Genomic DNA, 21,291 nt, shown 5'->3' on the forward strand with positions numbered 1-21,291 from the left:
TTTTTTTTCAGCTGGAAGGAAATTTCTGCTGGATGATCATGCAACCAGAGTGGCTCTGTGATAATCTGTCATTGAGTGATTATGTGATCTATTAGCAGCATTCATTCTTAATTTTAGTTTTGGTCATTGATTGTTTTTGACAAAACCAGATTGGGCTTTACACACGTGTGTGTGTAATAAACAATTTCTAATAGATTCCACTGCATAACAATTTATGAAAAATCCTAAACATGGAAAGTTGGATTTTTTTTTTTCAAAAGAAACATTCACATCTGTGGTTTTCGGTTGTCCAGTTGTAAGCTGCTGCCTCCGGAGCACATTTGGCGGAAGCATGGGTTTGAATCCGGCCCAGTGCTCTTTCAGCAAAAAGTCTCTTCTTCTTTCTCCACCTTCTTGTCAAATAAAGCAAGAAAACCAGCACCTCCCTGTGCCTAACTTTACTGGTGTTTAAAAATATAGAGATGGGTCCTCTGTCCTACTCTATGCTTAACATATAGAAACCATTATCAGTATCCTGGAGTAAACCTTCTGTGGTACCAGACTTCTGTGATAGGGAAATACACATTTATAAACGACATAATAATAATAGTAATAATACATTACATTTATATAGTGCTTTATTTGGACCCAAAGACGCTTTACATCTGATACAAAACAAACAGAGAGCGAATGGACAATACACATTAACGTAAAGAAAAGGACTCAGACATGACACTGGATGAAGGGAAAGGCCAGGGGCTAGGGGCTTGTTTGAACAGATGAGGCTTGAGGCAGTGGATGAAGATGGTAACAGATTCAGATTCATGACATTTAATTGGTGAAAGTTGTATCTATATATTTTACATAATATATTTCTGAAGTAAATTGTTATGCAACACTTTTGAGATCCAGTGTTTTTGGGGCCATAAGCGTCTTGTGAGCAACATTAAAAAAACACTTCCAGGTCACGAACATTTCTAAATAAAAGAGACCTACATATTATTTCAAAGCTGACATAAATTGAGTTTATTAATTGTTTAAGAAAATGTACCTCTCAAAACATTGACAGCAATTCATATTTGATCATATTTAAGAGTAATAAGACCTCTACTGAACATTTCCTACAGTACATTTTTACAATGAACACCAAGCAAAGTGGCAAAATAGATTCATTTCATATTATTACATTCTCGTTTTACCGCGGACATTTATTTTGAAAGCAAAATCCGAAAACCGGAAGTCTTCTTGTTGCTACGGAATCTCTAATGTTGCCAGCATGACGCTACTCAGTTGGGGGCACGTTTCTGTTCATGTTCGTCCGGGGCATCTTTAGATGTATTGGCTGTACATCCGGTTAGCCTGTCAAATAGTGAGCGAGCGCAGTCCAACCGAGTCCAAGATTGGTAATGTGGTATATTGAAAGACAGGTGGACAGACAGTAGCGGCACACTATTTTTCACGCTAGAAGGGTAGTTGGTTTGTAACTCTAATCGAATAAGAATTTCGTGCGTCCCCTTCAACCTACTTAAATTGGCGTTTTGTAATTTACATTGTCATTGCATTCATTTCTGATAGAAAATGGCGGATGTAGAAACGGGTGGTGCTGCGCCGGAGAAGAGCCTGGATGATTTCTTTGCCAAGAGGGATAAAAAGAAGAAGAAAGAAAAGGGCACCAAGGGAAAGGAAACTGCAGCTGGACCAACACCAATTGTATTGAAAAAAAACAAGAAGGAAAAGGAGAAGTCTGGTATGAAAAACGAAAATCAAGATGCGCAGCCGGAGAAGGTAGGCTAAGCTAGCTAACGTGGGAACTGGGTCCAGATCTTTGCCTTGGCTTTAGCTGGCTAACGTAGCACCGCTAGTTAGCAATTACTGTAGCTCATATTATTAGCAGCTACCGTAGAGTAACCAGCTGTTCTGTACATAGCTAGTATTTGTTAGCCAAGTTAATTTCGCCTGCTAACGGTGATGACTCATGACTGTGTAGTGGTAATAAATAATGTGGCTGTCTGGTTACGTTAGCTGCGCAATAGCGAAGACGGCTAACGTTCTAACTCATGAGTCTTGACTATGTAACGTTTAGATTTTTTGGTTTAGATACGTTCCATGCGTAGTTAATTATTAGCTACTTACACAGTAATCAAATAAAATGTAGCCCCAATGCTAGCCACACCAACTACACCACGATGTATCCCAGCCAGAGAGCACAGTACCGTAGACTAGTTGCCCTTTCTCGATGATTTGTACTGTAGGCCACGCAAGTGCGTTTTTTCATTGTCAACGTTAATCATGTTTCTAGTAGTTGCATATCGTACCTATTTCACTTGCTAATGTTAATTCAGTAACGTACCTAGCTAGTCGTTATTAGCTAGTAATGTTTTCGAAAGGTGAAACAAGGTCTAGTTAGCGAGCCAGTGTGACCTACCTCGTGACAAATCGGTTAATATAGTCAGCAACATGTATTTTAAAAGTAACTGGTGACGAGTCGAATGTGACTACGTAGCTAGCTAACTAATTCGTTTAGACATAGCGGGGAAGACGACACGATATGTTTTTAGAACGTTTACTAGGCCTGGAATATTCTTCTCATAGGCAAACGTTACATATGGTTTGTCTTGCGAAATTGTCTCTGGCCTCCAGCTTTTATTGTTTACGGTGGAAAACTGCACAGAGATGGTAGAGCTTTATGGTAATAAAGTTCACTAGTAGGGTGTACAGTATTTTCAGTCGATCTGGAATGTTAGCATATTAACGTTCATGTTTGGTATAGCCTCTATCTTGATCCTCACAATGTTAACCTTTCTTATTTCTTCCTAGCGTAATATGCAGTTGCTACTATTAATATATATTGTTTTTACTTATGATAATGATGCCTAATTATTGATGGAAATTACAATGACCGCAATGGAAAGGCATTACACTAAACTACCAGTCTTTGGACATGCATAACTGATGAGCCATCTTCTGTCTGCAGGAAGATGAAGAGTGGAAGGAGTTTGAGGCTAAGGAGGTGGACTACAGTGGACTCCGCCTGCAAGCTCTGCAGATGAGGTAAGGGTGAACGTTGAAGAGAGGTTGGCAAACGTCCGCGCTGGCACTGCGATCGTTGACTGGTCATGTTTCCGCTGATTGTGTCAGTGACGAAAAGGAGGAAGAGGAGTATGAAGAGGAGGTCGGCGAGGATGGAGAGATCATCTTAGTCAGCGGAGACAAAATGTCAGGGCCCTGGAACAAGTCCGGTGCCCCGCCCCCTGCTGCTGCCCCTGTTGGTGGGTACACCTTTCTGCTGCTCCTTGTATCACGTTCAAACACACTTCAGGCTCATTTAATCAAGTCAGCGCTGCAGTATTTACACATTAGTTCTTTCTCCCATGGTTCATTTAATAAATTGTTTTTTTAAGGTTCTGTGTGAAAACCTCTAACTATTACTGTGGCTGTCCCTATATAGACACTATATATACTGCCAGAGCAGGCCGTTGATTTAATTGCAGCCCTATGGTATAAACATTTTCTCCTGCCGAGACCCTTTTGAAAAGAAACAATGTCTGCACCTGTCTCTGCAGAGGTGGAAGAGATTCCTGAGTCCAAGCCTTCTGGTGTGTACCGTCCCCCCGGGGCACGTCTGACCACCACCAAGCGGGGCCCAAACCAGGGACCCCCTGAGATCTTCAGCGACACACAGTTCCCCTCACTGGGGGCTGGCTCCAAGCACGTTGAGACGCGCAGGTGGGTGCACCTCTGGATGTCAAGCCTTTCTGGAGAAGCATGCACAGACGGGCATGCATCTGCGTATAGAAACCTGCCCTTGTTTGTTTAATGAAAAAACCCATCACTTGTCTTGCAGGGACAGGGAGATGGAGAAGACCTTTGAGGTGGTGAAGCACAAGAACCGTGGCCGAGAGGAGGGCGGCAGCGGGGGTTCCCTGCAGCAGCTGGAGCTTGGAAACCAGTACGCCATCCTGGGGGACAAGTAGAGCCTTTGTACCCGCCCATCCAGCGTGGTCTTACCCAGCCGCCAGAGGGGGGTGAACTAAAGCTGTGTGTACCCAAACTACAGCGCAGTTCTGACAACGAACGCTGGCGCTGCTGCCACCACACTGGAACACTTCTCCCTTTCACACACCGCAATACATACATTATACACACACACACACCCCCACACACACATACAACTCACACGCTCAACCATGTACACAGAGAAAGATACACACTTTACATCTACACTTCCACCACATCAACAGATATACGTATGTACAGTGCATACACCCGGTTGGCTAAACTGAAGGACTACATCCAAAAGGGCTTTGGCAACAGGGATGAACTGAAACAAAAACGGGGAAAAAAATCTATGAAATCTATATGATAGACCCATATGAACGACACTGCAGCAACAACCCCAGCAAACAGCAACGTACGGTTGGTTGCCTTTTGGGGATTGTTTTCAGAGCAGCAGTTATGGCACAACTTCTCTTTTGACTTCAACTTACTTTGATGATGAAACTGCTGAGGATTGAAGAAGATGAGGAAAAAAATCATTTGTGAGATGAATTTACGAACTGTTGTTGAGAATAGATATATTTTTGGCAAGATCGTTGTGACATGAACTGCACACGGTTGGTTAGGGTGTGTTTGAGTTAAGGTTTGGGCACGTGAGGGGAGGCTACCTCAGTTACATAGCTGTGGTGGTCATTTTTGAGTAGGTCATGGCTCTTGGTGTTGATTAGGGCAAACACCAGCCCGGCAGAAGAGCCAACCATCGCCAGGCTCTTTCATTTACGACACTTGAAGATTTTGTTTTTTCCTCAAGAAAGGGACTCCTGCAAATATCTGTGGACACAGGAGAGAAGTTACGGTCCTCATTTAGAATGACTATTTAAACGTGGCCTTACTGTAAAGAGAGAGAAACTGCTTGGTCCTGCGGAGAGAAACTTGCTTGTCGTCTCATGGGCTGTTGCCTGCCTCCTGGATCTCACCAGATAAAGAGCAACCAACCTCCTTCCCTGGTCAAGAATGTAGTGCTTTGAGTTGTAGATTGTCTGAAGATTACACCGACGAACTGTCCTTCATCTCCACTGTTTCACATGCTCCCCTTTTTTATTTGAATATTAACTTTGGCAAACTGTTATTAAAGCTCCTCCTTTCTAATCTGAAGTCATTCCTTTAGATAGATGTTTTGAGTTTTTACCTTTTTAGTCCTGGGTTTAGTCCTTTGTGTTTCTATCATTTTAATGTGCTACACTATCGTGTAGTGAACAGAAAGTAGCTTGGTGTATTGCTACATGTGCGAAAGGGTCTTGTAGTTACTGTAGTATCTACAGCATAAAAGACCCTTCAATGGTAATACATAACAGTAAGTAGGACCTGTCATACTGATGTCCATTTTGATTAAACATTTGTTCACTTCTATATTCATTGCATTGCTTTATTCCAGTGCTTCTAAACTCCAGTCCTTGAGTACCCCCAACAGCATGCATTTTGTTAATTTTGTAGCCCTGGACAAACATGCTATTTCAGTTAACGAGTTGAATTCATTCAGTTCTGTTGGGAATACTCAAAGTTTAGTACCAGTTGGGAAGCACTGGTTTAAGTTCAAGACATTTACCCTGGAGCTTGGACCTCCCCTCATTCTCAATCCTGTTAAAATATATTACATTTGGTATATTGTTCCAGCATTTCAAATGTTTTTAGAGCAGGTTAATGATTTCTAAAGCTATTCCTGGAGAGTTTCAGTCAGTACCTGCTGTCTAGCTTTGTGGGATCCAAGTCCCATGATTCCTGTCAACTCTCACAAACCAAATAGGTTTTCATAAAGGTTTGGTACGTCTTCGAATCTAGGTTAGAATCACTATATTTCCATTTGCTTAGTCTGAACACAGGGTTAGAATTAAGAGTTGGACTTGTTAATGTTTCTGTCAACGCTGTTCAAAATGTTATGGACTTTTAATTTGCGAATGGATGGCAAGATTGGAGGATACTGTAGCACCTGAAGAGTCCTATGGAGCCCTTCCAAAATGTAGGTGGAAGTAGTGAAAATGTCTGCTGAGAATAGGTCATAAAAGGCCAGTATAACAAAATAAATAGTGATTCTTGTGATGGAAGTCTTGTCTGAGTTATTAACATTTATTCCAGGTAGGCTAGAGATTTATGTGCAAAATTTTACCACTGCATGAATATTGGCAACTGGTAAGTACTGCATTTCATTAACCACAATTTGATGGTATTTTCAAAAATCAAACAACCATACTTTTCCCCCCTAAATTTAAGAATATACTGTGCAGTATATTTATAGCGGTATTTCTCAGTCCTGGTCTTGTGGACCCCAAGGGGTGCATGTTTTTGTTTCTACCCTAGCACTCACACACCTTATTCAAATTAATGACTTGATGATAACTTGATTACATCAATTCAGTGTGTAAGTGGTAGGGCAACATTTGAATCAGATGTTTCCCCTCATTCATACATAAGCAGCATGACGTTGAAAACGGAAGTGCTCCGTTGCTGGCCTATCAAAAAAGGCTATCCGCCCGCTCCTGGAAGCGAAGATCAGGCTGTCCCTCATCTAGCGAAGACTAGATCATGCTGCCCCTCAACTGAATAGCAAGTAGGAAACTGTTCTGAGAAGCTTCCAAAAATCCAATGGAAACGTTGACAGAGCTACAGCTTTTTATGACCAAGAAAAAAGTTCAGGATTCTGTAGCCATGTGGTGAATATTCTTGTTTTGCCAAAAATAAATGGAACTTTTGAAAGTGTTGCATTTGGGTCATTTACTTGTCAGAATGTAAGGGAAAATAAATTAAGCTATGTACAGAAAAGACCAAGAAGGGGAACCTGCAGAAAACTGAAACTGGGATATAAAATCCTTTCTCAGCATGACAATTACACAAAGCCCACAGCCAAAGCTGTAGGGAAGTGGCTAAGGAATGAGCATGAAGTGTCCTTGAGTGTCCCGTCATGAAATCCAATCGAAAATGTGTTGCATGACTTGAAGATTGCTGTCCATTGACGTCCCCCAAGGAACTTGACCGATCTTGTAGAGTTTTCAAAAGATGTATGCTCAACTATTTGCCAACCTCAGTTGTGCAAAACTGGCAGAGACTTATCACAACAAATTCCCTGTTGTAGGCTAATTACTTTTATTTCTGATTGTTTGGCTAACTAATAAAAATGTTTTATTCTAAAAGATATTAAGATTTGAAAAAAAAGAACATGCAAATAATGTATTTTATGCGTTTTTAGAAACATTCTAAATGAAGGACTGGGATAAGATCACTCCTAACTTTCTCCTATTTCATATAACATGTATAATAAGGCATAATGGGGTTTGGTTATTTAAGAAATAAGGCTCAAGTTGGTGTGGTATATGACCAATATACTACGATTAAAAGCTGTTCTTAGTCGTAGTATATTAACAATATAGCATGAACCCCTGATGCGTTATTGCTATTAGAAACTGGATACCAGTCTGAATCCTTCTTGATAAGTCACTAAACAATGAACACTAGACAATTAAACCTATATTTAGCTACCTTTAATGTAAGGCTTATAATACAAGAATGAAAAATCTTAAAATTCCCATTTAGATTACAATATTTTCCATCTCTTCCTGCATCCGTGACCTTTCAATCTCTTAATTAGTTTACCAGTGCATTAAATTCACCTTTAACAACTTAGAACTCTGAAAATGTATTATTATTATTTTTAGATAAATGTGAAAATACAAAGATCTTGTCCATGGGGGGCATTATTTAGTGTTTCTGTTGAGCAAAGGTGAGTGGAATTTCTGTGGACAATATCATGGCTACTCATATACTAGCTAATCTGTTACTGATTAGAAAACATTACTAGCTATATTTAGCCATGTTGGCTAATCCACTCTCTGTTTTTATCATTATCTCATTAGCCTCAAGTGCTATGCCATGTGCTTGTGCTAGGGAGGATAACTTGAGGGTAATGCTAACACTAATGTCAATCTCACCTTCTCTCAATGCTTTCATACAAGTCATAAACTTTGTGTAGTGGGATATTGCACCATTCTTCAAGAAGAAAAGTCTCAATTTCTTTGAGGAAGTAAGCAGGTGGAAATCTACTTTTCACTCTATGCTCCAGAACCTCCCATTTAGGTTGAATGATGTTCATATCTGGTGATTGGGAGGGCCATGGAAGGTGTTTGACAGCTTGCTGGTGTTCATAAGACCACTTGAATTTGTTAGGCAGTTTATATGGGGGCATTTTCCTTCTGGAATATTGAAACATTATGAAGGAACAGTGTTTGCACCATAGGGTATATCTGGTCCCTGTAGAATGGTCTGTTTCCATGGCCTACTATCATGCAGAGCAATCATCTGACCCCATGACTCCCAAGAGATGGCTGCCCATACTACTGCAGATTTACCTACCCTGTAAAGTGTCGGTCTGTCCCTGTTGTCAGCTTGGATTTGTGACCACTGTTCCTCTTTGCTGATGCACTTTGTCCATCTTTAGCATATGCTGTCATAAGTTTTGAGACGGTTTCCCTTGACACATTGAAAACGTTTTCTTGAACAGTGCACCTGGAATTCGGACACTGACTATTTGGCGTCTTTGTAACTCAAATATCAAAGTGTGAATTGTCAAACCTCTTTTACTGCCAACTAGCAAATTAATAAAACCAATGCTAATCAATCCAATGTGAAATCACAATTAAATTGTGATTTAATTGCTTTAAAGCGACAGTCAGTGTTTTATCACTTGACAATATGGCTGAACGATATAACTTTAAAACAGCACGGATTCCCTAGTGATTGCAGAATTCTGGTTTTATTTGAATGTAAGCAACACTAATTTCCTTTATATGTATATATATATTTTTTTTTTTACATCAGTCCAGCGTGTTAGAAGAGGATGTGTAATCTGGGCTGCTCTTTGGTATATGGATCATGGTCATCTGATTGAAACCTACAAAATATACACAGCGTTTTAATTTTATTTTTTGCTTGCACTGGATTAAACAGTTCTATCCCAACTTGTTGGACATCTTTGAGTTCAGTCAACCATTTCTTTGGAGGATGAAATATGTCTATTACCTATTTTGTTTGGTAACATTAGTGATATACTTTCAGACGAAACTCCAGTTTAGTAATAGAATCAAGGCAGGAATACAAGCTTTCTTATATAATTTGTTCAGTAATTGCTTATGTTCTTAGGGTTCTGAGGAATTAAAATGACTATTATTCCCTGGCTAATGGTCTCATTTCTATGGAAAATGTGGCAGGGGAGAGCACCCCTCTCTGTACCCCTGTGGTCTCTGTCCTCATCAAGAATATGAACCTTTCTGGGAGGCTTTCCCTGCAGAAAGTGTACATTCAAAAACATATTGTGGGTAATCTTGTCATGGGGAAGTAGTATGAGAAAGTATGAAAATGTATTTACTCACAACTGTAAGCCACTCTGGATAAGAACTTTTAAAAAAGCATTGGAAGTCTTGGTGATGGAAGTCTGTGTCCTGGTGAGGACATAAGCAAGTTCCATTGATGCCAGAATCTGAGAAGTTTAATCCAGCGGCGCCAAGCTGGGCTTAACAACTACCGGATGGAACCAGAGATAAAACAAAATGGCTACTGTTTCATTTGAGTGGTGCCTTAAAATGGCCAAGTAATTTGTATTCTGAATTCCCCAAAACAATACATTTTACTAAGAGTACTTTTCTAGAATGTGGGGACTACCTATTACAGTTCCTTGACTTTGATGTAACATGGATGATATTGATCCTGTTTGTGATAATTATGGAAAATGGGAATTGGTGTAATGCCGCTTAGCTGAACATATTTATTAAAATCTCCTTTTAGATCCTAACAGTGTTTCCTAGGTGGCTTTGCAGTAAAGCAAATTTCAGTGAATGACATTGTATGTGTGTATGATAATATTTGGGGGCTGAGGTGAATGAGATTTATTATCATGTATATATTATACTTCAGTCTAATGTAAGGCTGACTTAATTGAATTTATTTTCAGATCAACCCAATGTTGACTGCTTTCATACAGTGGCTCTCAAAAGTATCCACATGCCATTGGACTTCACATTTTATTGTGTTATAACACAAAATCAAAATGGATTTAATCAGGAGTTTTTGCCGCTGATAAACACAAAAGAAATCCCAAATGTCAATGTTAAAAATAAAATCTGCAAATATGAAACTGGAAATAACTTATTGTGTAAGTATTCATCCCCCTTTGCTTTGATATGCCTGGATAAGCTGTGGTGTAACCAATTGTCTTTAGAATTCAAATAATAAGTTGAATGGAATACATCTGTGTGCAGTTAAGATCCATCTCATGATTTTAAGTTAAATACACCTGCCTTTGGGAGGTTCCACAGTTGGTTAGTACAATTTCTAACATAAACTACACCAGTTCTTCAAAAGCACAAATTAAGGATAGGGCATAAGAATATTTCTAAGACATTGAATATTCCCTGGAGCACAGTAAAGTCCATTACTAAGAAATATGGCTGTGAATCTGTCTTGAACAGGTCGTGCTGTTACTAGTCACAGAGGCCACCTCTGTAAAGGCCACTGTAAACGAGTGGCAGTGTTTTTTGTTGAGCTAAGAGACTAGGCATACTGCAACAATAGCCCGGGTTCTTCATGAGAGAGTGGTAAAAATGGAAAAGACTTAAATCAAATATTGTTTAGTTTGCAAGAAGGAATGTTGGAGATTCTATTTTATTATGGACCAAAATAGAGCTTCTGGCCTCAATGCTACCCATTCCAACTGTTAAGTGTGGTAGCAACAATTGAGAATATAGGGAAATACTTGAAAATTGCTTTTCACCAAATGTCCCAGTCAAATTTGACAGAGCTTTGGCAATTTTGTTAACCAGGTGTGAAAAGCTAGGAGAAATATACACTGCTGCCAAAGGTGTCTCTACCGAATATTGACGAAAGGGAGTGAATAATATATTATTATTATTTTTTAACACAGACCCAAGGGTTGAACCTCTGTACTCTCTCTTTCAGTTCAGTAGGTTGTCATTGTACATTGTGTTATAAGAATAAGGGAGTGTTGGTATGTAGTAGAAAGTAGTCAATTCGGAGGTAGACATACAGTTAGGGACGGAAATATTTGGACACTGACACCATTTTCATAATTTTGTGTCTGGACGCCACCACAATGGTTTTGAAATGAATTCACAGAGATGGAATTGAAGTGCAGACTTTCAGCTTTTATTCAAGGGGATATAAAAATATTATATGAAACGTTTAGGAAACATTTTCATACACAGGCCCTTATTTCAGGAGCTCCAATGTAATTGGACAAATTACAATCAAATAAAATGACGAGAATCCTGTGCAGGCAATGACTGCTTGAAGTCTGAAACGCATGGAGATCACCAAACGCTGGGTTTCCTCCTTTGTGATGCTTTGCCAGGCATTTACTGTCCTTAGCTGTCCTCAGTTGTTGTTTGTTCATGGGTCTTTTTGCCTTAAGTTTTGTCTTCAGCAAGTAAAATGTATGCTTGATCCAATTGAGATCAGGTGATTGACTCAGCCATTGCAGTATATTCCACTTCTTTGCCTTAAAAACACCTGGGTTTCTTTAGCAGTTTGTTTTGCTTCATTGTCCATCTATAAAGTCAAGCGCCGTCCAATCAGCTTCCCTGAATTTGGCTGCATCTGAGCAGTCAATATATCCCTATTCACTTCAGAATTCATCCGGCAGTCATTGGAAGCCATGCATGCCCATTCCGTCACACTGCCTCCACCATCTTTTACAGATGGTATGCTTCGAATCATGAGCCGTTCCAAGCCTTCTCCAAACTTTTTTCTTCCCATCATTCTGTAACAGTGAAGGGGTGTGAAGGGGTGTTTCTTTACCATGGAAAGGATCCTACGATCATCCACCACTGTTGTCTTCCGTGGACGTCCAGGCCTTTTTGTGTTGCAGAGCTCACCAGTGCGTTCTTTTTTTCTCTGAATGTACCAAACTGTTGATTAGGCCACTCCTAATGTTCCCGCTATCTCTCTGATGGATTTTTTTGCAGCCTAAGGATGGCCTGTTTAACTTGCATTAGGAGCTCCTTCGACTGCATAATGTGGTTTCACAGGAACAGCTTTCTAATGCGATTGCCACACCTGGAATCAAGTCCAGACCTTTTATCTGCTTAATTGAAGAAGAAATAACAAAGGAATAGCCCACACCTGTCCGTGAAACAGCTTTTGAGTCAATTGTCCAATTACTTTTGGTCCCTTGAAAAAGAGGGTGCTACATAGTAAAGAGTTGTAATTCCTAAACCCTTCCTCCAATTTGGATGGATTAATTAATGCTGAGAGACTGCACGTTAACCCTGCATCATTTAACTGTAACTTCAATATATTTTGGTAAACAGCCAAAATAACAAAACTTGTGTCAGTGTCCAGTTATTTCCGGACCTAGCTGTATGGACATAACAATAAAATGAATATTATCTTTCTGAGGGCATGACACCCTCCACACGTCAACTAGATTACTGTTTCAGGAGTTCACTGGAATTAGAGGTATGAGCACCGTAGGTGGATGATCCATTCAAGTACTGGTCCAGCTCACAGTTCAGCTCTAGGCCAGTCACCAAATTATTCGAAAGACGTGTTTTGTATCAGGGCCAGGACCTTCCTTGGGCCATAAACATCAGTAGAATAGTCAGGTTTGAGTTAATTTCTTCTACTACAGTCAAATGGCGACCGCAAATAGTGTCTCTATACTGAAAGGAAGAACCCCAGCTGTCTCACTAGTGGAGGTCAAAATAAACATTTGGCCTACCTATCCACATTGAAGTCTGATGTGGAGTACTACTTACAGGACTGTTACTCAAAGTACAGAGTAGCCTACGTGTACATACAATACCTAAAACCCAGAAATCAATGTCAATTTTCAAAAAATTTCTAAAACAAATTATGTTTTTTTAATTAGTAATGTTGTTTTAATATCCAAACCTGCGTGTTGCACATAATGATTATTAATGGTTTGACAGATTACACTACAGGCACAATGTTTGAAATATAGGCTGAGTGTAGAATGCCCTCTACAGGACATGTGCAGAATGCTTTTGAACACAGTCTGAATCTTGATTACAATCAATGGAAACAACACAAGCACTTGTCACAGTTTTTAATTTTCTAACAAAAAATCATATTTATTTCTAAAAGTTTGGAACTCACTAGCTGACTATAAATTCAGACGGGTCTTCTTCAGCTTAGAAGAATCTCCTGATGCTTTCCGCTTGCGGGTTGGGGTGGCACGGCTGTCCACTGAGCCCTCTGGCAGACACTGGGCAGCGTAATGATTAATAACTGTTAGAATGATCATTGGAACAGTTCCATTGTCCCTCTTATGGAACCATTAGTTGGATATTATCGTGTTTGTGAAATTTCTAGATCAGTTAGAGTTGTCTGAGCCTGGGTCCTTTCTGGGTTTCTTCCTAAAATTCGGCCTTCTTAGGGAGTTTTTCCTAGCCACTGAAATTCAACACTACTGTTGTTTGCTCCTTGGGGTTTAAGGCCGGGTGTCTCTGTAAAAGCACTTTGTGACAACTGCTGTTTTAAAAAGGGCTTTATAAATACATTTGATTGATTGATTGATTATTTCACACATAAATGGCCACGGGAGTTGGGAATGGAATACAGGTATGGACTTTGTACACTATATGATACGTCATGCAGTGCATTGAATGGTGAGCTATGAAAATATATGTAGTCATATTTTGATGCATTTTGCCAATCCTCCGCATTTGTCCTTGTTTGATAGGGCCATTGTAGGTCTTTTAGCAATGTTCATATTGGCTGATACAGTGCAGTCTGTAAGCATTTGGACAGTGACACAACTTTGTTGGATTGGCTCTGTACTGAGGATATTGGATTCAAAATGAAACAATGACTCGAAGGTTGAAGCGCAGCCTGTCATCTTTAATTTGAGGGTATTTACGTCCATAATCTGTGAACCGTAAGGAATTCCAGACATTTTAGGGGACCAAAAGTAATTGGACAAATAAACCATTGTTATTTTGGGTGCTTGGTTGCAAGTCCTTAGCATTCGATGACAGCCTGAAGTCGGCAACCCATAGACATGACCAATCCTAGGCATCCACCCTGGTGATGCTCTGCCTGGCCTGTACTGCAGCTATCTTAAGCTCTTAAGCCAATTAAGAGTAAACTTAAAGTGTATTATTTTGGAACCAAAGTAGCACATTAAATACCATTAAAATAGTATTTTTGTACATTAAAGTAATAACTATACTTGTGTGTTAAAATGAAACCACTCATTTCATATTGTAGTATACTTATACTAAAGTGTGCTGAAATATAAAACATTTAAAATATGTAATGTTTTGAAATAAAATATGTTTTTGCTTTTACAATATGGGGTTTTGGCTATAGATTTATGGCACAAAAATTAATCAATCAAACACAAATACAGTGTATAACAACAAAATAGAGAGAAAGTGAATACCTTCTGAAGGGAATAAACCTTTTTTAATAATCCAAACAGGTGCATATGTAAATTGTAACCCATCCCTTTGTCCTTGACATAAAATGAACGACCAGATTTATTGGTCATGAATTTACTACTTAAATGAAATGAAATCATTGGAAAAGGTTATTTCTACTGGTAAATGTGGGTTAATGTCGTTTGATGGTATATGTAAGAAGTAGAAACAGAATAAACTTTGTGAAGAGAATGTGCATTTTCGAAAGGTCTGCGTTAATGGGTAATCAGTATTAACAGTATTAGCTAAAGAAGGGTGAAATGCTTTACTCCTGTCTAAACATTTTGACAAAATCAGAATATGAATAATATGACAGCCCTAATTAAGAAGAGCCCTAATTACTCCCTGTTCTTCCTGTTCCTGTTCTCCAAACCCATGTTGACTTTTTAAGGGAACCCTGGAAATATTTGGCCACTGAAAAACATTTTTATAATACTCTTTAACGCATATAAGCTATAAGACATAACAATTGTCTTCTCCCAAATGTCTTTCTATTATAGAATACAAAAACAAAAACACATGAACAAGGAGACACTTTAAATAAATACTGCTTACCAGTATTAGGTAAACACTTTACTGAAACAGTGGTAAAATTGTATGCAAAACCTTCTTGTTTTGGATGCAAGTAAATACTTTGATGAAGATAGTTTGAGGTTGCATTGTGCTAATTTATGCATTGTGCTAATTTATGTTTTTATTGCCACATTGAACCATGTTGTGTGCCATAGTTTAACAATTTTGTGGGGTAAATTCTTATAATAGACATCCTCATTGATTTTGTCCATCTTTGTGCACCTTCACTAGATGCCCCTCCATGCAGTTTGACACTACATATGTCAGCCTGGTCTGCACAAAAAATGCAAATTAGAGTGGCTAGGTATTTAATAAATAAATCAACTTTGGGGCACTTGTTACTGGAATGATGAAATTCATGGTCCACATTCAATTAATAAAACAAGCATGAAATTCAAATGTACATATATTTGTTTTACAATTAATAAATTAACAATTGAACAATAAGAGGTATTTTGTTTTGTATATGGGTCAGGTCTCGAAATTGGACGTAACATTTAATTAGATACACTCTGGATGACATTGCATCCCTATCCACAGCAGATTGCATTTTGGTTTAGATTTTCCCCCACTTCATCCATTGTGCCTGGGATTTGTTTTGTAATTTAAATGCCCTACCCATAACAAAACATTTCAAGTGGAGGAAAACTAAACTTCAAATTCACTATGACATATATAAACAAAGCCTTGGTAGCTTCAACAAGGAGTTACGCAGGGCCAGACAGCAAAATGTATTGGGAATGATCAACAAGAAAATCAATAATACCCGCGCTCTTTTTGCCATGGTAGACAAGCTTACAAAGCCCCTAAAGCAGATGGCATCAGAACTCATGTCCACTGTGAAATCTAATTAATTTGCCTGTTTCTTTAGTGAAAAATGTTGAAGTATTAGACGGACCATCAAAACTACACAATCTAACAAGGACTCTGTACTGTCACCACGCCCACCAAAACATAACTTGGTTATTGTGTCGCATTTTAATACAATTGATCAAATATCAAATAGAGAGGATGGACTCTTCACCACTCTGGAGTTGCCCATGGTGAGAGGCGGAGGGCTGGTGTGGGTTTGCTTATAGCTCCCCAGCTCTGCCGCCATGTGTTGGAGTTTACCCCGGTGAACGAGAGGGTCGTTTCCCTGCGCCTACGGGTCGGGGATAGGTCTCTCACTGTTGTTTGTGCCTACGGGCCGAACGGCAGTGCAGAGTACCCGACCTTCTTGGAGTCTCTGGGAGGGGTGCTGGAAAGTGCTCCGACTGGGGACTCTATCGTTCTACTGGGGGACTTCAACGCCCACGTGGGCAACGACAGTGACACCTGGAGGGGCGTGATTGGGAGGAACGGCCCCCCTGATCTGAACCCGAGCGGTGTTCAGTTATTGGACTTCTGTGCTAGTCACAGTTTGTCCATAACGAACACCATGTTCAAGCATAAGGGTGTCCATCAGTGCACGTGGCACCAGGACACCCTAGGCCGCAGGTCGATGATCGACTTTGTTGTCGTTTCATCTGACCTGCGGCCATATGTCTTGGACACTCGGGTGAAGAGAGGGGCGGAGCTGTCAACTGATCACCACCTGGTTGTGAGTTGGATCCGATGGCGGGGGAGGAAGCTGGACAGACTCGGCAGGCCCAAGCGTACTGTAAGGGTCTGCTGGGAACGTCTGGCCGAGTCTCCTGTCAGAGAGATCTTTAACTCCCACCTCCGGCAGAGCTTTGACTGGATCCCGAGGGAGGCTGGAGATATTGAGTCCGAGTGGACCATGTTCTCCACCGCCATTGTCGAAGCGGCCGCTCGGAGCTGTGGCCGTAAGGTCTCCGGTGCCTGTCGAGGCGGCAATCCCCGAACCCGGTGGTGGACACCGGAAGTAAGGGATGCTGTCAAGCTGAAGAAGGAGTCCTATCAGGCCTGGTTGGCTTGTGGGACTCCAGAGGCAGCTGACGGGTACCGACAGGCCAAGCGGACTGCAGCCCGGGTGGTTGTGGAGGCAAAAACTCGGGCCTGGGAGGAGTTCGGTGAGGCCATGGAGAAGGACTATCGGCTGGCCTCGAAGAGATTCTGGCAAACCATCCGGCGCCTCAGGAGAGGGAAACAGTGCCCTACCAACGCTGTTTACAGTACAGGTGGGCAGCTGTTGACCTCAACTGGGGATGTCGTCGGGCGGTGGAAGGAGTACTTCGAGGATCTCCTCAATCCCGCCGTCACGTCTTCCATTGAGGAAGCAGAGGATGAGGGCTCAGAGGTGGACTCGTCCATCACCCGGGCTGAAGTCACCGAGGTGGTTAAGAAACTCCTCGGTGGCAAGGCACCGGGGGTGGATGAGATCCGCCCTGAGTACCTCAAGTCTCTGGATGTTGTGGGGCTGTCTTGGTTGACACGCCTGTGCAACATCGCGTGGCAGTCGGGGACAGTGCCTCTGGGATGGCAGACCGGGGTGGTGGTCCCTCTTTATAAGAAGGGGGACCGGAGGGTGTGTTCCAACTATAGGGGGATCACACTTCTCAGCCTCCCCGGGAAAGTCTATGCCAGGGTTCTGGAGAGGAGAATACGGCCGATAGTAGAACCTCGGATTCAGGAGGAACAGTGTGGTTTTCGTCCAGGCCGTGGAACACTGGACCAACTCTATACCCTCTACAGGGTGATGGAGGGTTCATGGGAGTTTGCCCAACCAGTCCACATGTGTTTTGTGGATTTGGAGAAGGCATTCGACTGTGTCCCTCGCGGCATCCTGTGGAGAGTGCTTCGGGAATATGGGGTCCTGGGTCCTTTGCTAAGGGCTGTCAGGTCCCTGTACGACCGAAGCAGGAGCTTGGTCCGCATTGCCGGCAGTAAGTCAGACTTGTTCCCTGTGCATGTTGGACTCCGGCAGGGCTGCCCTTTGTCACCGGTTCTGTTCGTAATTTTTATGGACAGAATTTCTAGGCGCAGCCAGGGGCCGGAGGGTGTCAGGTTTGGGGACCACACGATTTCGTCTCTGCTCTTTGCGGATGATGTTGTCGTGTTGGCCCCTTCAAGCCAGGACCTTCAGCATGCACTTGGACGGTTTGCAGCCGAGTGTGAAGCGGTGGGGATGAAAATCAGTACCTCCAAATCCGAGGCCATGGTCCTCAGTCGGAAAAGGGTGGCTTGCCCACTTCAGGTTGGTGGAGAGTGCCTGCCTCAAGTGGAGGAGTTTAAGTATCTAGGGGTCCTGTTCACGAGTGAGGGAAGGATGGAACGGGAGATTGACAGACGGATCGGTGCAGCTTCTGCAGTAATGCGGTCGATGTATCGGTCTGTCGTGGTGAAGAAAGAGCTGAGCCGCAAGGCGAAGCTCTCGATTTACCGGTCAATCTACGTTCCTACTCTCACCTATGGTCATGAGCTTTGGGTCATGACCGAAAGGACAAGATCCCGGATACAGGCGGCCGAAATGAGCTTTCTCCGCAGGGTGGCTGGGCGATCCCTTAGAGATAGGGTGAGAAGCTCGGTCACCCGGGAGGAGCTCAGAGTAGAGCCGCTGCTCCTCCACATCGAGAGGGGTCAGCTGAGGTGGCTTGGGCATCTGTTTCGGATGCCTCCGCAACGCCTTCCTGGGAAGGTGTTCCGGTCCCGTCCCACCGGGAAGAGACCCCGGGGAAGACCTAGGACACGCTGGAGGGACTATGTCTCCCGGCTGGCCTGGGAACGCCTCGGTGTCCCCCCGGAAGAGCTGGAGGAAGTGTCTGGGGAGAGGGAAGTCTGGGCATCCCTGCTTAGACTGCTGCCCCCGCGACCCGGCCCCGGATAAGCGGAAGATGATGCGATGCGATGCGATGCGATGCGATGCGATGATCAAATATCCCTAGATGAAGCAGTTCGACATCTTAAAGCTTCCAAATGTTGTCTCGACACACTGCCATCAGACTTTTTTTAAACAATTTTTATTTCTATTACAATGGACCTACAGAAAATAGTTAATAGCTCTCTGCGATCAGGCATTTTACCAACGTCGATAAAAACAGCTGCCATTAAGCCCCTATTAAAAAAGAGAACACTGGATGCATCTATTATAAACCACTATAGACCTATATCGAATCAAATTATAATAAAAGTATTCCATAATATATGGCTGAATACTGATTCCAAGCCCAAGATGTACTCCCTGCCTGTCACCCACCTCATCTAAGAGAGAAGTGCCAAACAGGACGGCTCAGGCGTGGAAACCAAGACACTGAACTGCTTCCATCCTGCACACACTAAGCACATAGGGTTGCGCGCTGATCACAGCCCCCAAACGAATGTACACACCACCAACCCAACCGGTACCTCCTCAATCAGCCTCGACTGAATGGGAGCGTCTGAGGCCAGCCCATAGAACACGCCGAGACCCGGACTCTGCGCACAAGGAGACACTCCAGCACACAAAATGCGAGCGTTACACACAAAAGTGCACAGGTACACCGGAGCAGTGGACAGACCCATGTCAAATGTGGCGTCCCAGTAGCTCAACGGACCCAACTCACACCCCAGACTCAGCCACACTGAGCACAGAGTGAGCCAACGTGCCTGAGGCCCTGTCACGCAAGTAAAATCGGACAAATGGCGACGGCGTCCCCCAAGACGCGACAGCACAAATGTCCTCCACCCCCACGCCCCTAAACAGTGCGGCTGAGGCACTCCTAGGCGTAGGAATACCACGTGACTTGTAGGCAAGATCAATCGCCTCACACAACCAGTGAGACAGACGCTGTTTCGACAACGGCTGACCCACCTTGGTGCCACCTTGGGCACCAAGAGCTTGGGCGTGGTCCGCACCGCGGCAGTGCGCTGCACATACTGTGCCAAAGCGAGGACCAGACACAAACGATGCAACCTCTCCTCCCTCACATCTGCATGGGGAGGGGGAGAAAACGCCCACAACACCATCTTCATAGAACGAAAAGACGCCTTGATCACCTTGGGCAGAAAGGTGCCGACATACCAAACAGATCCACCTGCGCCCTCCCGAAGTGTCTCCAGATCTCAGCCACAATGTCGGGATGAATACGCCACTCGGGGACCCCCCCGAGACAGCAAGTCCGCACCAACATTGAGCTCTCTGGGAATGTGAAGGGCCCTCAGAGACCTGAGGTGCACCTGCGCCCATTCCCAAATCTGCACCGCCAACAGGTGGAGGCCTGTTCACATAAGCAACCGCAGGGCCGGCGGGGAGGGAAGTCACAGACTTATGGAGTCGGACACCTCTGACCTCAGGCATGGACTGAGGGCAGGGAGCCCGCTCACTAAACATACCCAGGCATACAGCGGCCGTCTGAAAGGAAGGCTCACTCACAGGTAAATAAGGTGAACACATGGCTTTATTTACCGGAAAAGAGGAGCTCCCCACCAAACGCACACAGGGTGGGGAAGCATCCGAGGGACACTCCCCCCCAAAGAGTCAGGCACGCCTTTTCTTAAATGGTGGGGCCTTACGGCCCCCGTCATTCTGTCGGCGGGGAGGAAGAGGAGGGGACGAGCTCTGGGGACGAGGAGGAGGGGACGACCTCTGGGGACGAGGTTCCCTCATCTCACGCCAATGTTGCGCCCGGCGACGTAGGCGACCCCCCGGCATCCGCGAGGCCTCAGGAGGAGCAGAGGACGCCGCCGATGAAGAAGGGACAGGTAAGAGGGGACCCAAGCGGAGACACTCCTTTCGGCAGGGCGCATTATCCTGCTGAAAGAGACCAATGCCATCAGGGAATATCGTTGCCATGAAAGGTTGAACATGGTCTGCAACAATGCTTAGGTAGATGGTACATGTCAAAGTAACATTTACATGAATGGCAGGACCCAAGGTTTCCCAGCAGAACATTGCTCAAAGCATCACACTGCCTCCGCCAACTTGCCTCCCTCCCATAGTGCATCCTGGTGCCATGTGCTGTCTTTGCAGAAAAGCATCCCCAAAGAATGATGTTTCCACCTCCATGCTTCATGGTTGGGATGGTGTTCTTGGGGTTGCATTCATCCTTCTTCTTCCTCCAAACACGGCGAGTGGAGTTTAGACCAAAAAGCTATATTTTTGTCTCTATAGACCACATAACCTTCTCCCATTCCTCCTCTGGATCAACCAGATAGTAATTGGCAAACTTCAGACGGGCCTGGACATGCGCTGGCTTGAGCAGGGGGACATTGCGTGCGCTGCAGGATTTTAATCCATGATGGCGTAGTGTGTTACTAATGGTTTTCTTTGAGACTGTGGTCCCAGCTCTCTTCAGGTCATTGACCAGATCCTGCCGTGTAG

The 21,291-nt window shown here is 43.2% G+C and overlaps 1 protein-coding gene across 2 annotated transcripts; it reads left to right on the forward strand.

Moving 5' to 3' along the window:
- The first annotated feature begins 1,313 nt into the window (after positions 1-1,313).
- On the forward strand, positions 1,314-6,072 carry cdv3 (carnitine deficiency-associated gene expressed in ventricle 3). Of its 2 annotated transcripts, XM_010899770.4 has the most exons (6): positions 1,314-1,448; positions 1,555-1,764; positions 2,954-3,030; positions 3,118-3,248; positions 3,543-3,705; positions 3,824-6,072. In XM_010899770.4, exons 2-6 carry the CDS (start codon positions 1,558-1,560, stop codon positions 3,951-3,953), a joined length of 708 nt encoding a protein of 235 aa, XP_010898072.1. In that variant the 5' UTR covers positions 1,314-1,448; positions 1,555-1,557; the 3' UTR covers positions 3,954-6,072. The 2 variants fall into 2 exon arrangements, with proteins under 2 accessions (XP_010898072.1, XP_010898071.1); XM_010899769.4 differs by having other exon boundaries at positions 1,314-1,764.
- The last annotated feature ends 15,219 nt before the right edge of the window (positions 6,073-21,291 follow it).

The sequence above is a fragment of the Esox lucius genome, chromosome 21 (assembly GCF_011004845.1).
Source record: "Esox lucius isolate fEsoLuc1 chromosome 21, fEsoLuc1.pri, whole genome shotgun sequence".
Lineage (NCBI taxonomy): Eukaryota > Metazoa > Chordata > Actinopteri > Esociformes > Esocidae > Esox > Esox lucius.

Coding starts and splice junctions, on each gene's coding strand:
- cdv3 (XM_010899769.4), top strand. CDS start 1,558: ATGGCGGATGTAGAAACGGGTGGTGCTGCGCCGGAGAAGAGCCTGGAT. Junction 1,765..2,953: donor AAGATGCGCAGCCGGAGAAG/GTAGGCTAAGCT, acceptor TTCTGTCTGCAG/GAAGATGAAGAGTGGAAGGA. Junction 3,249..3,542: donor CCCTGCTGCTGCCCCTGTTG/GTGGGTACACCT, acceptor CTGTCTCTGCAG/AGGTGGAAGAGATTCCTGAG.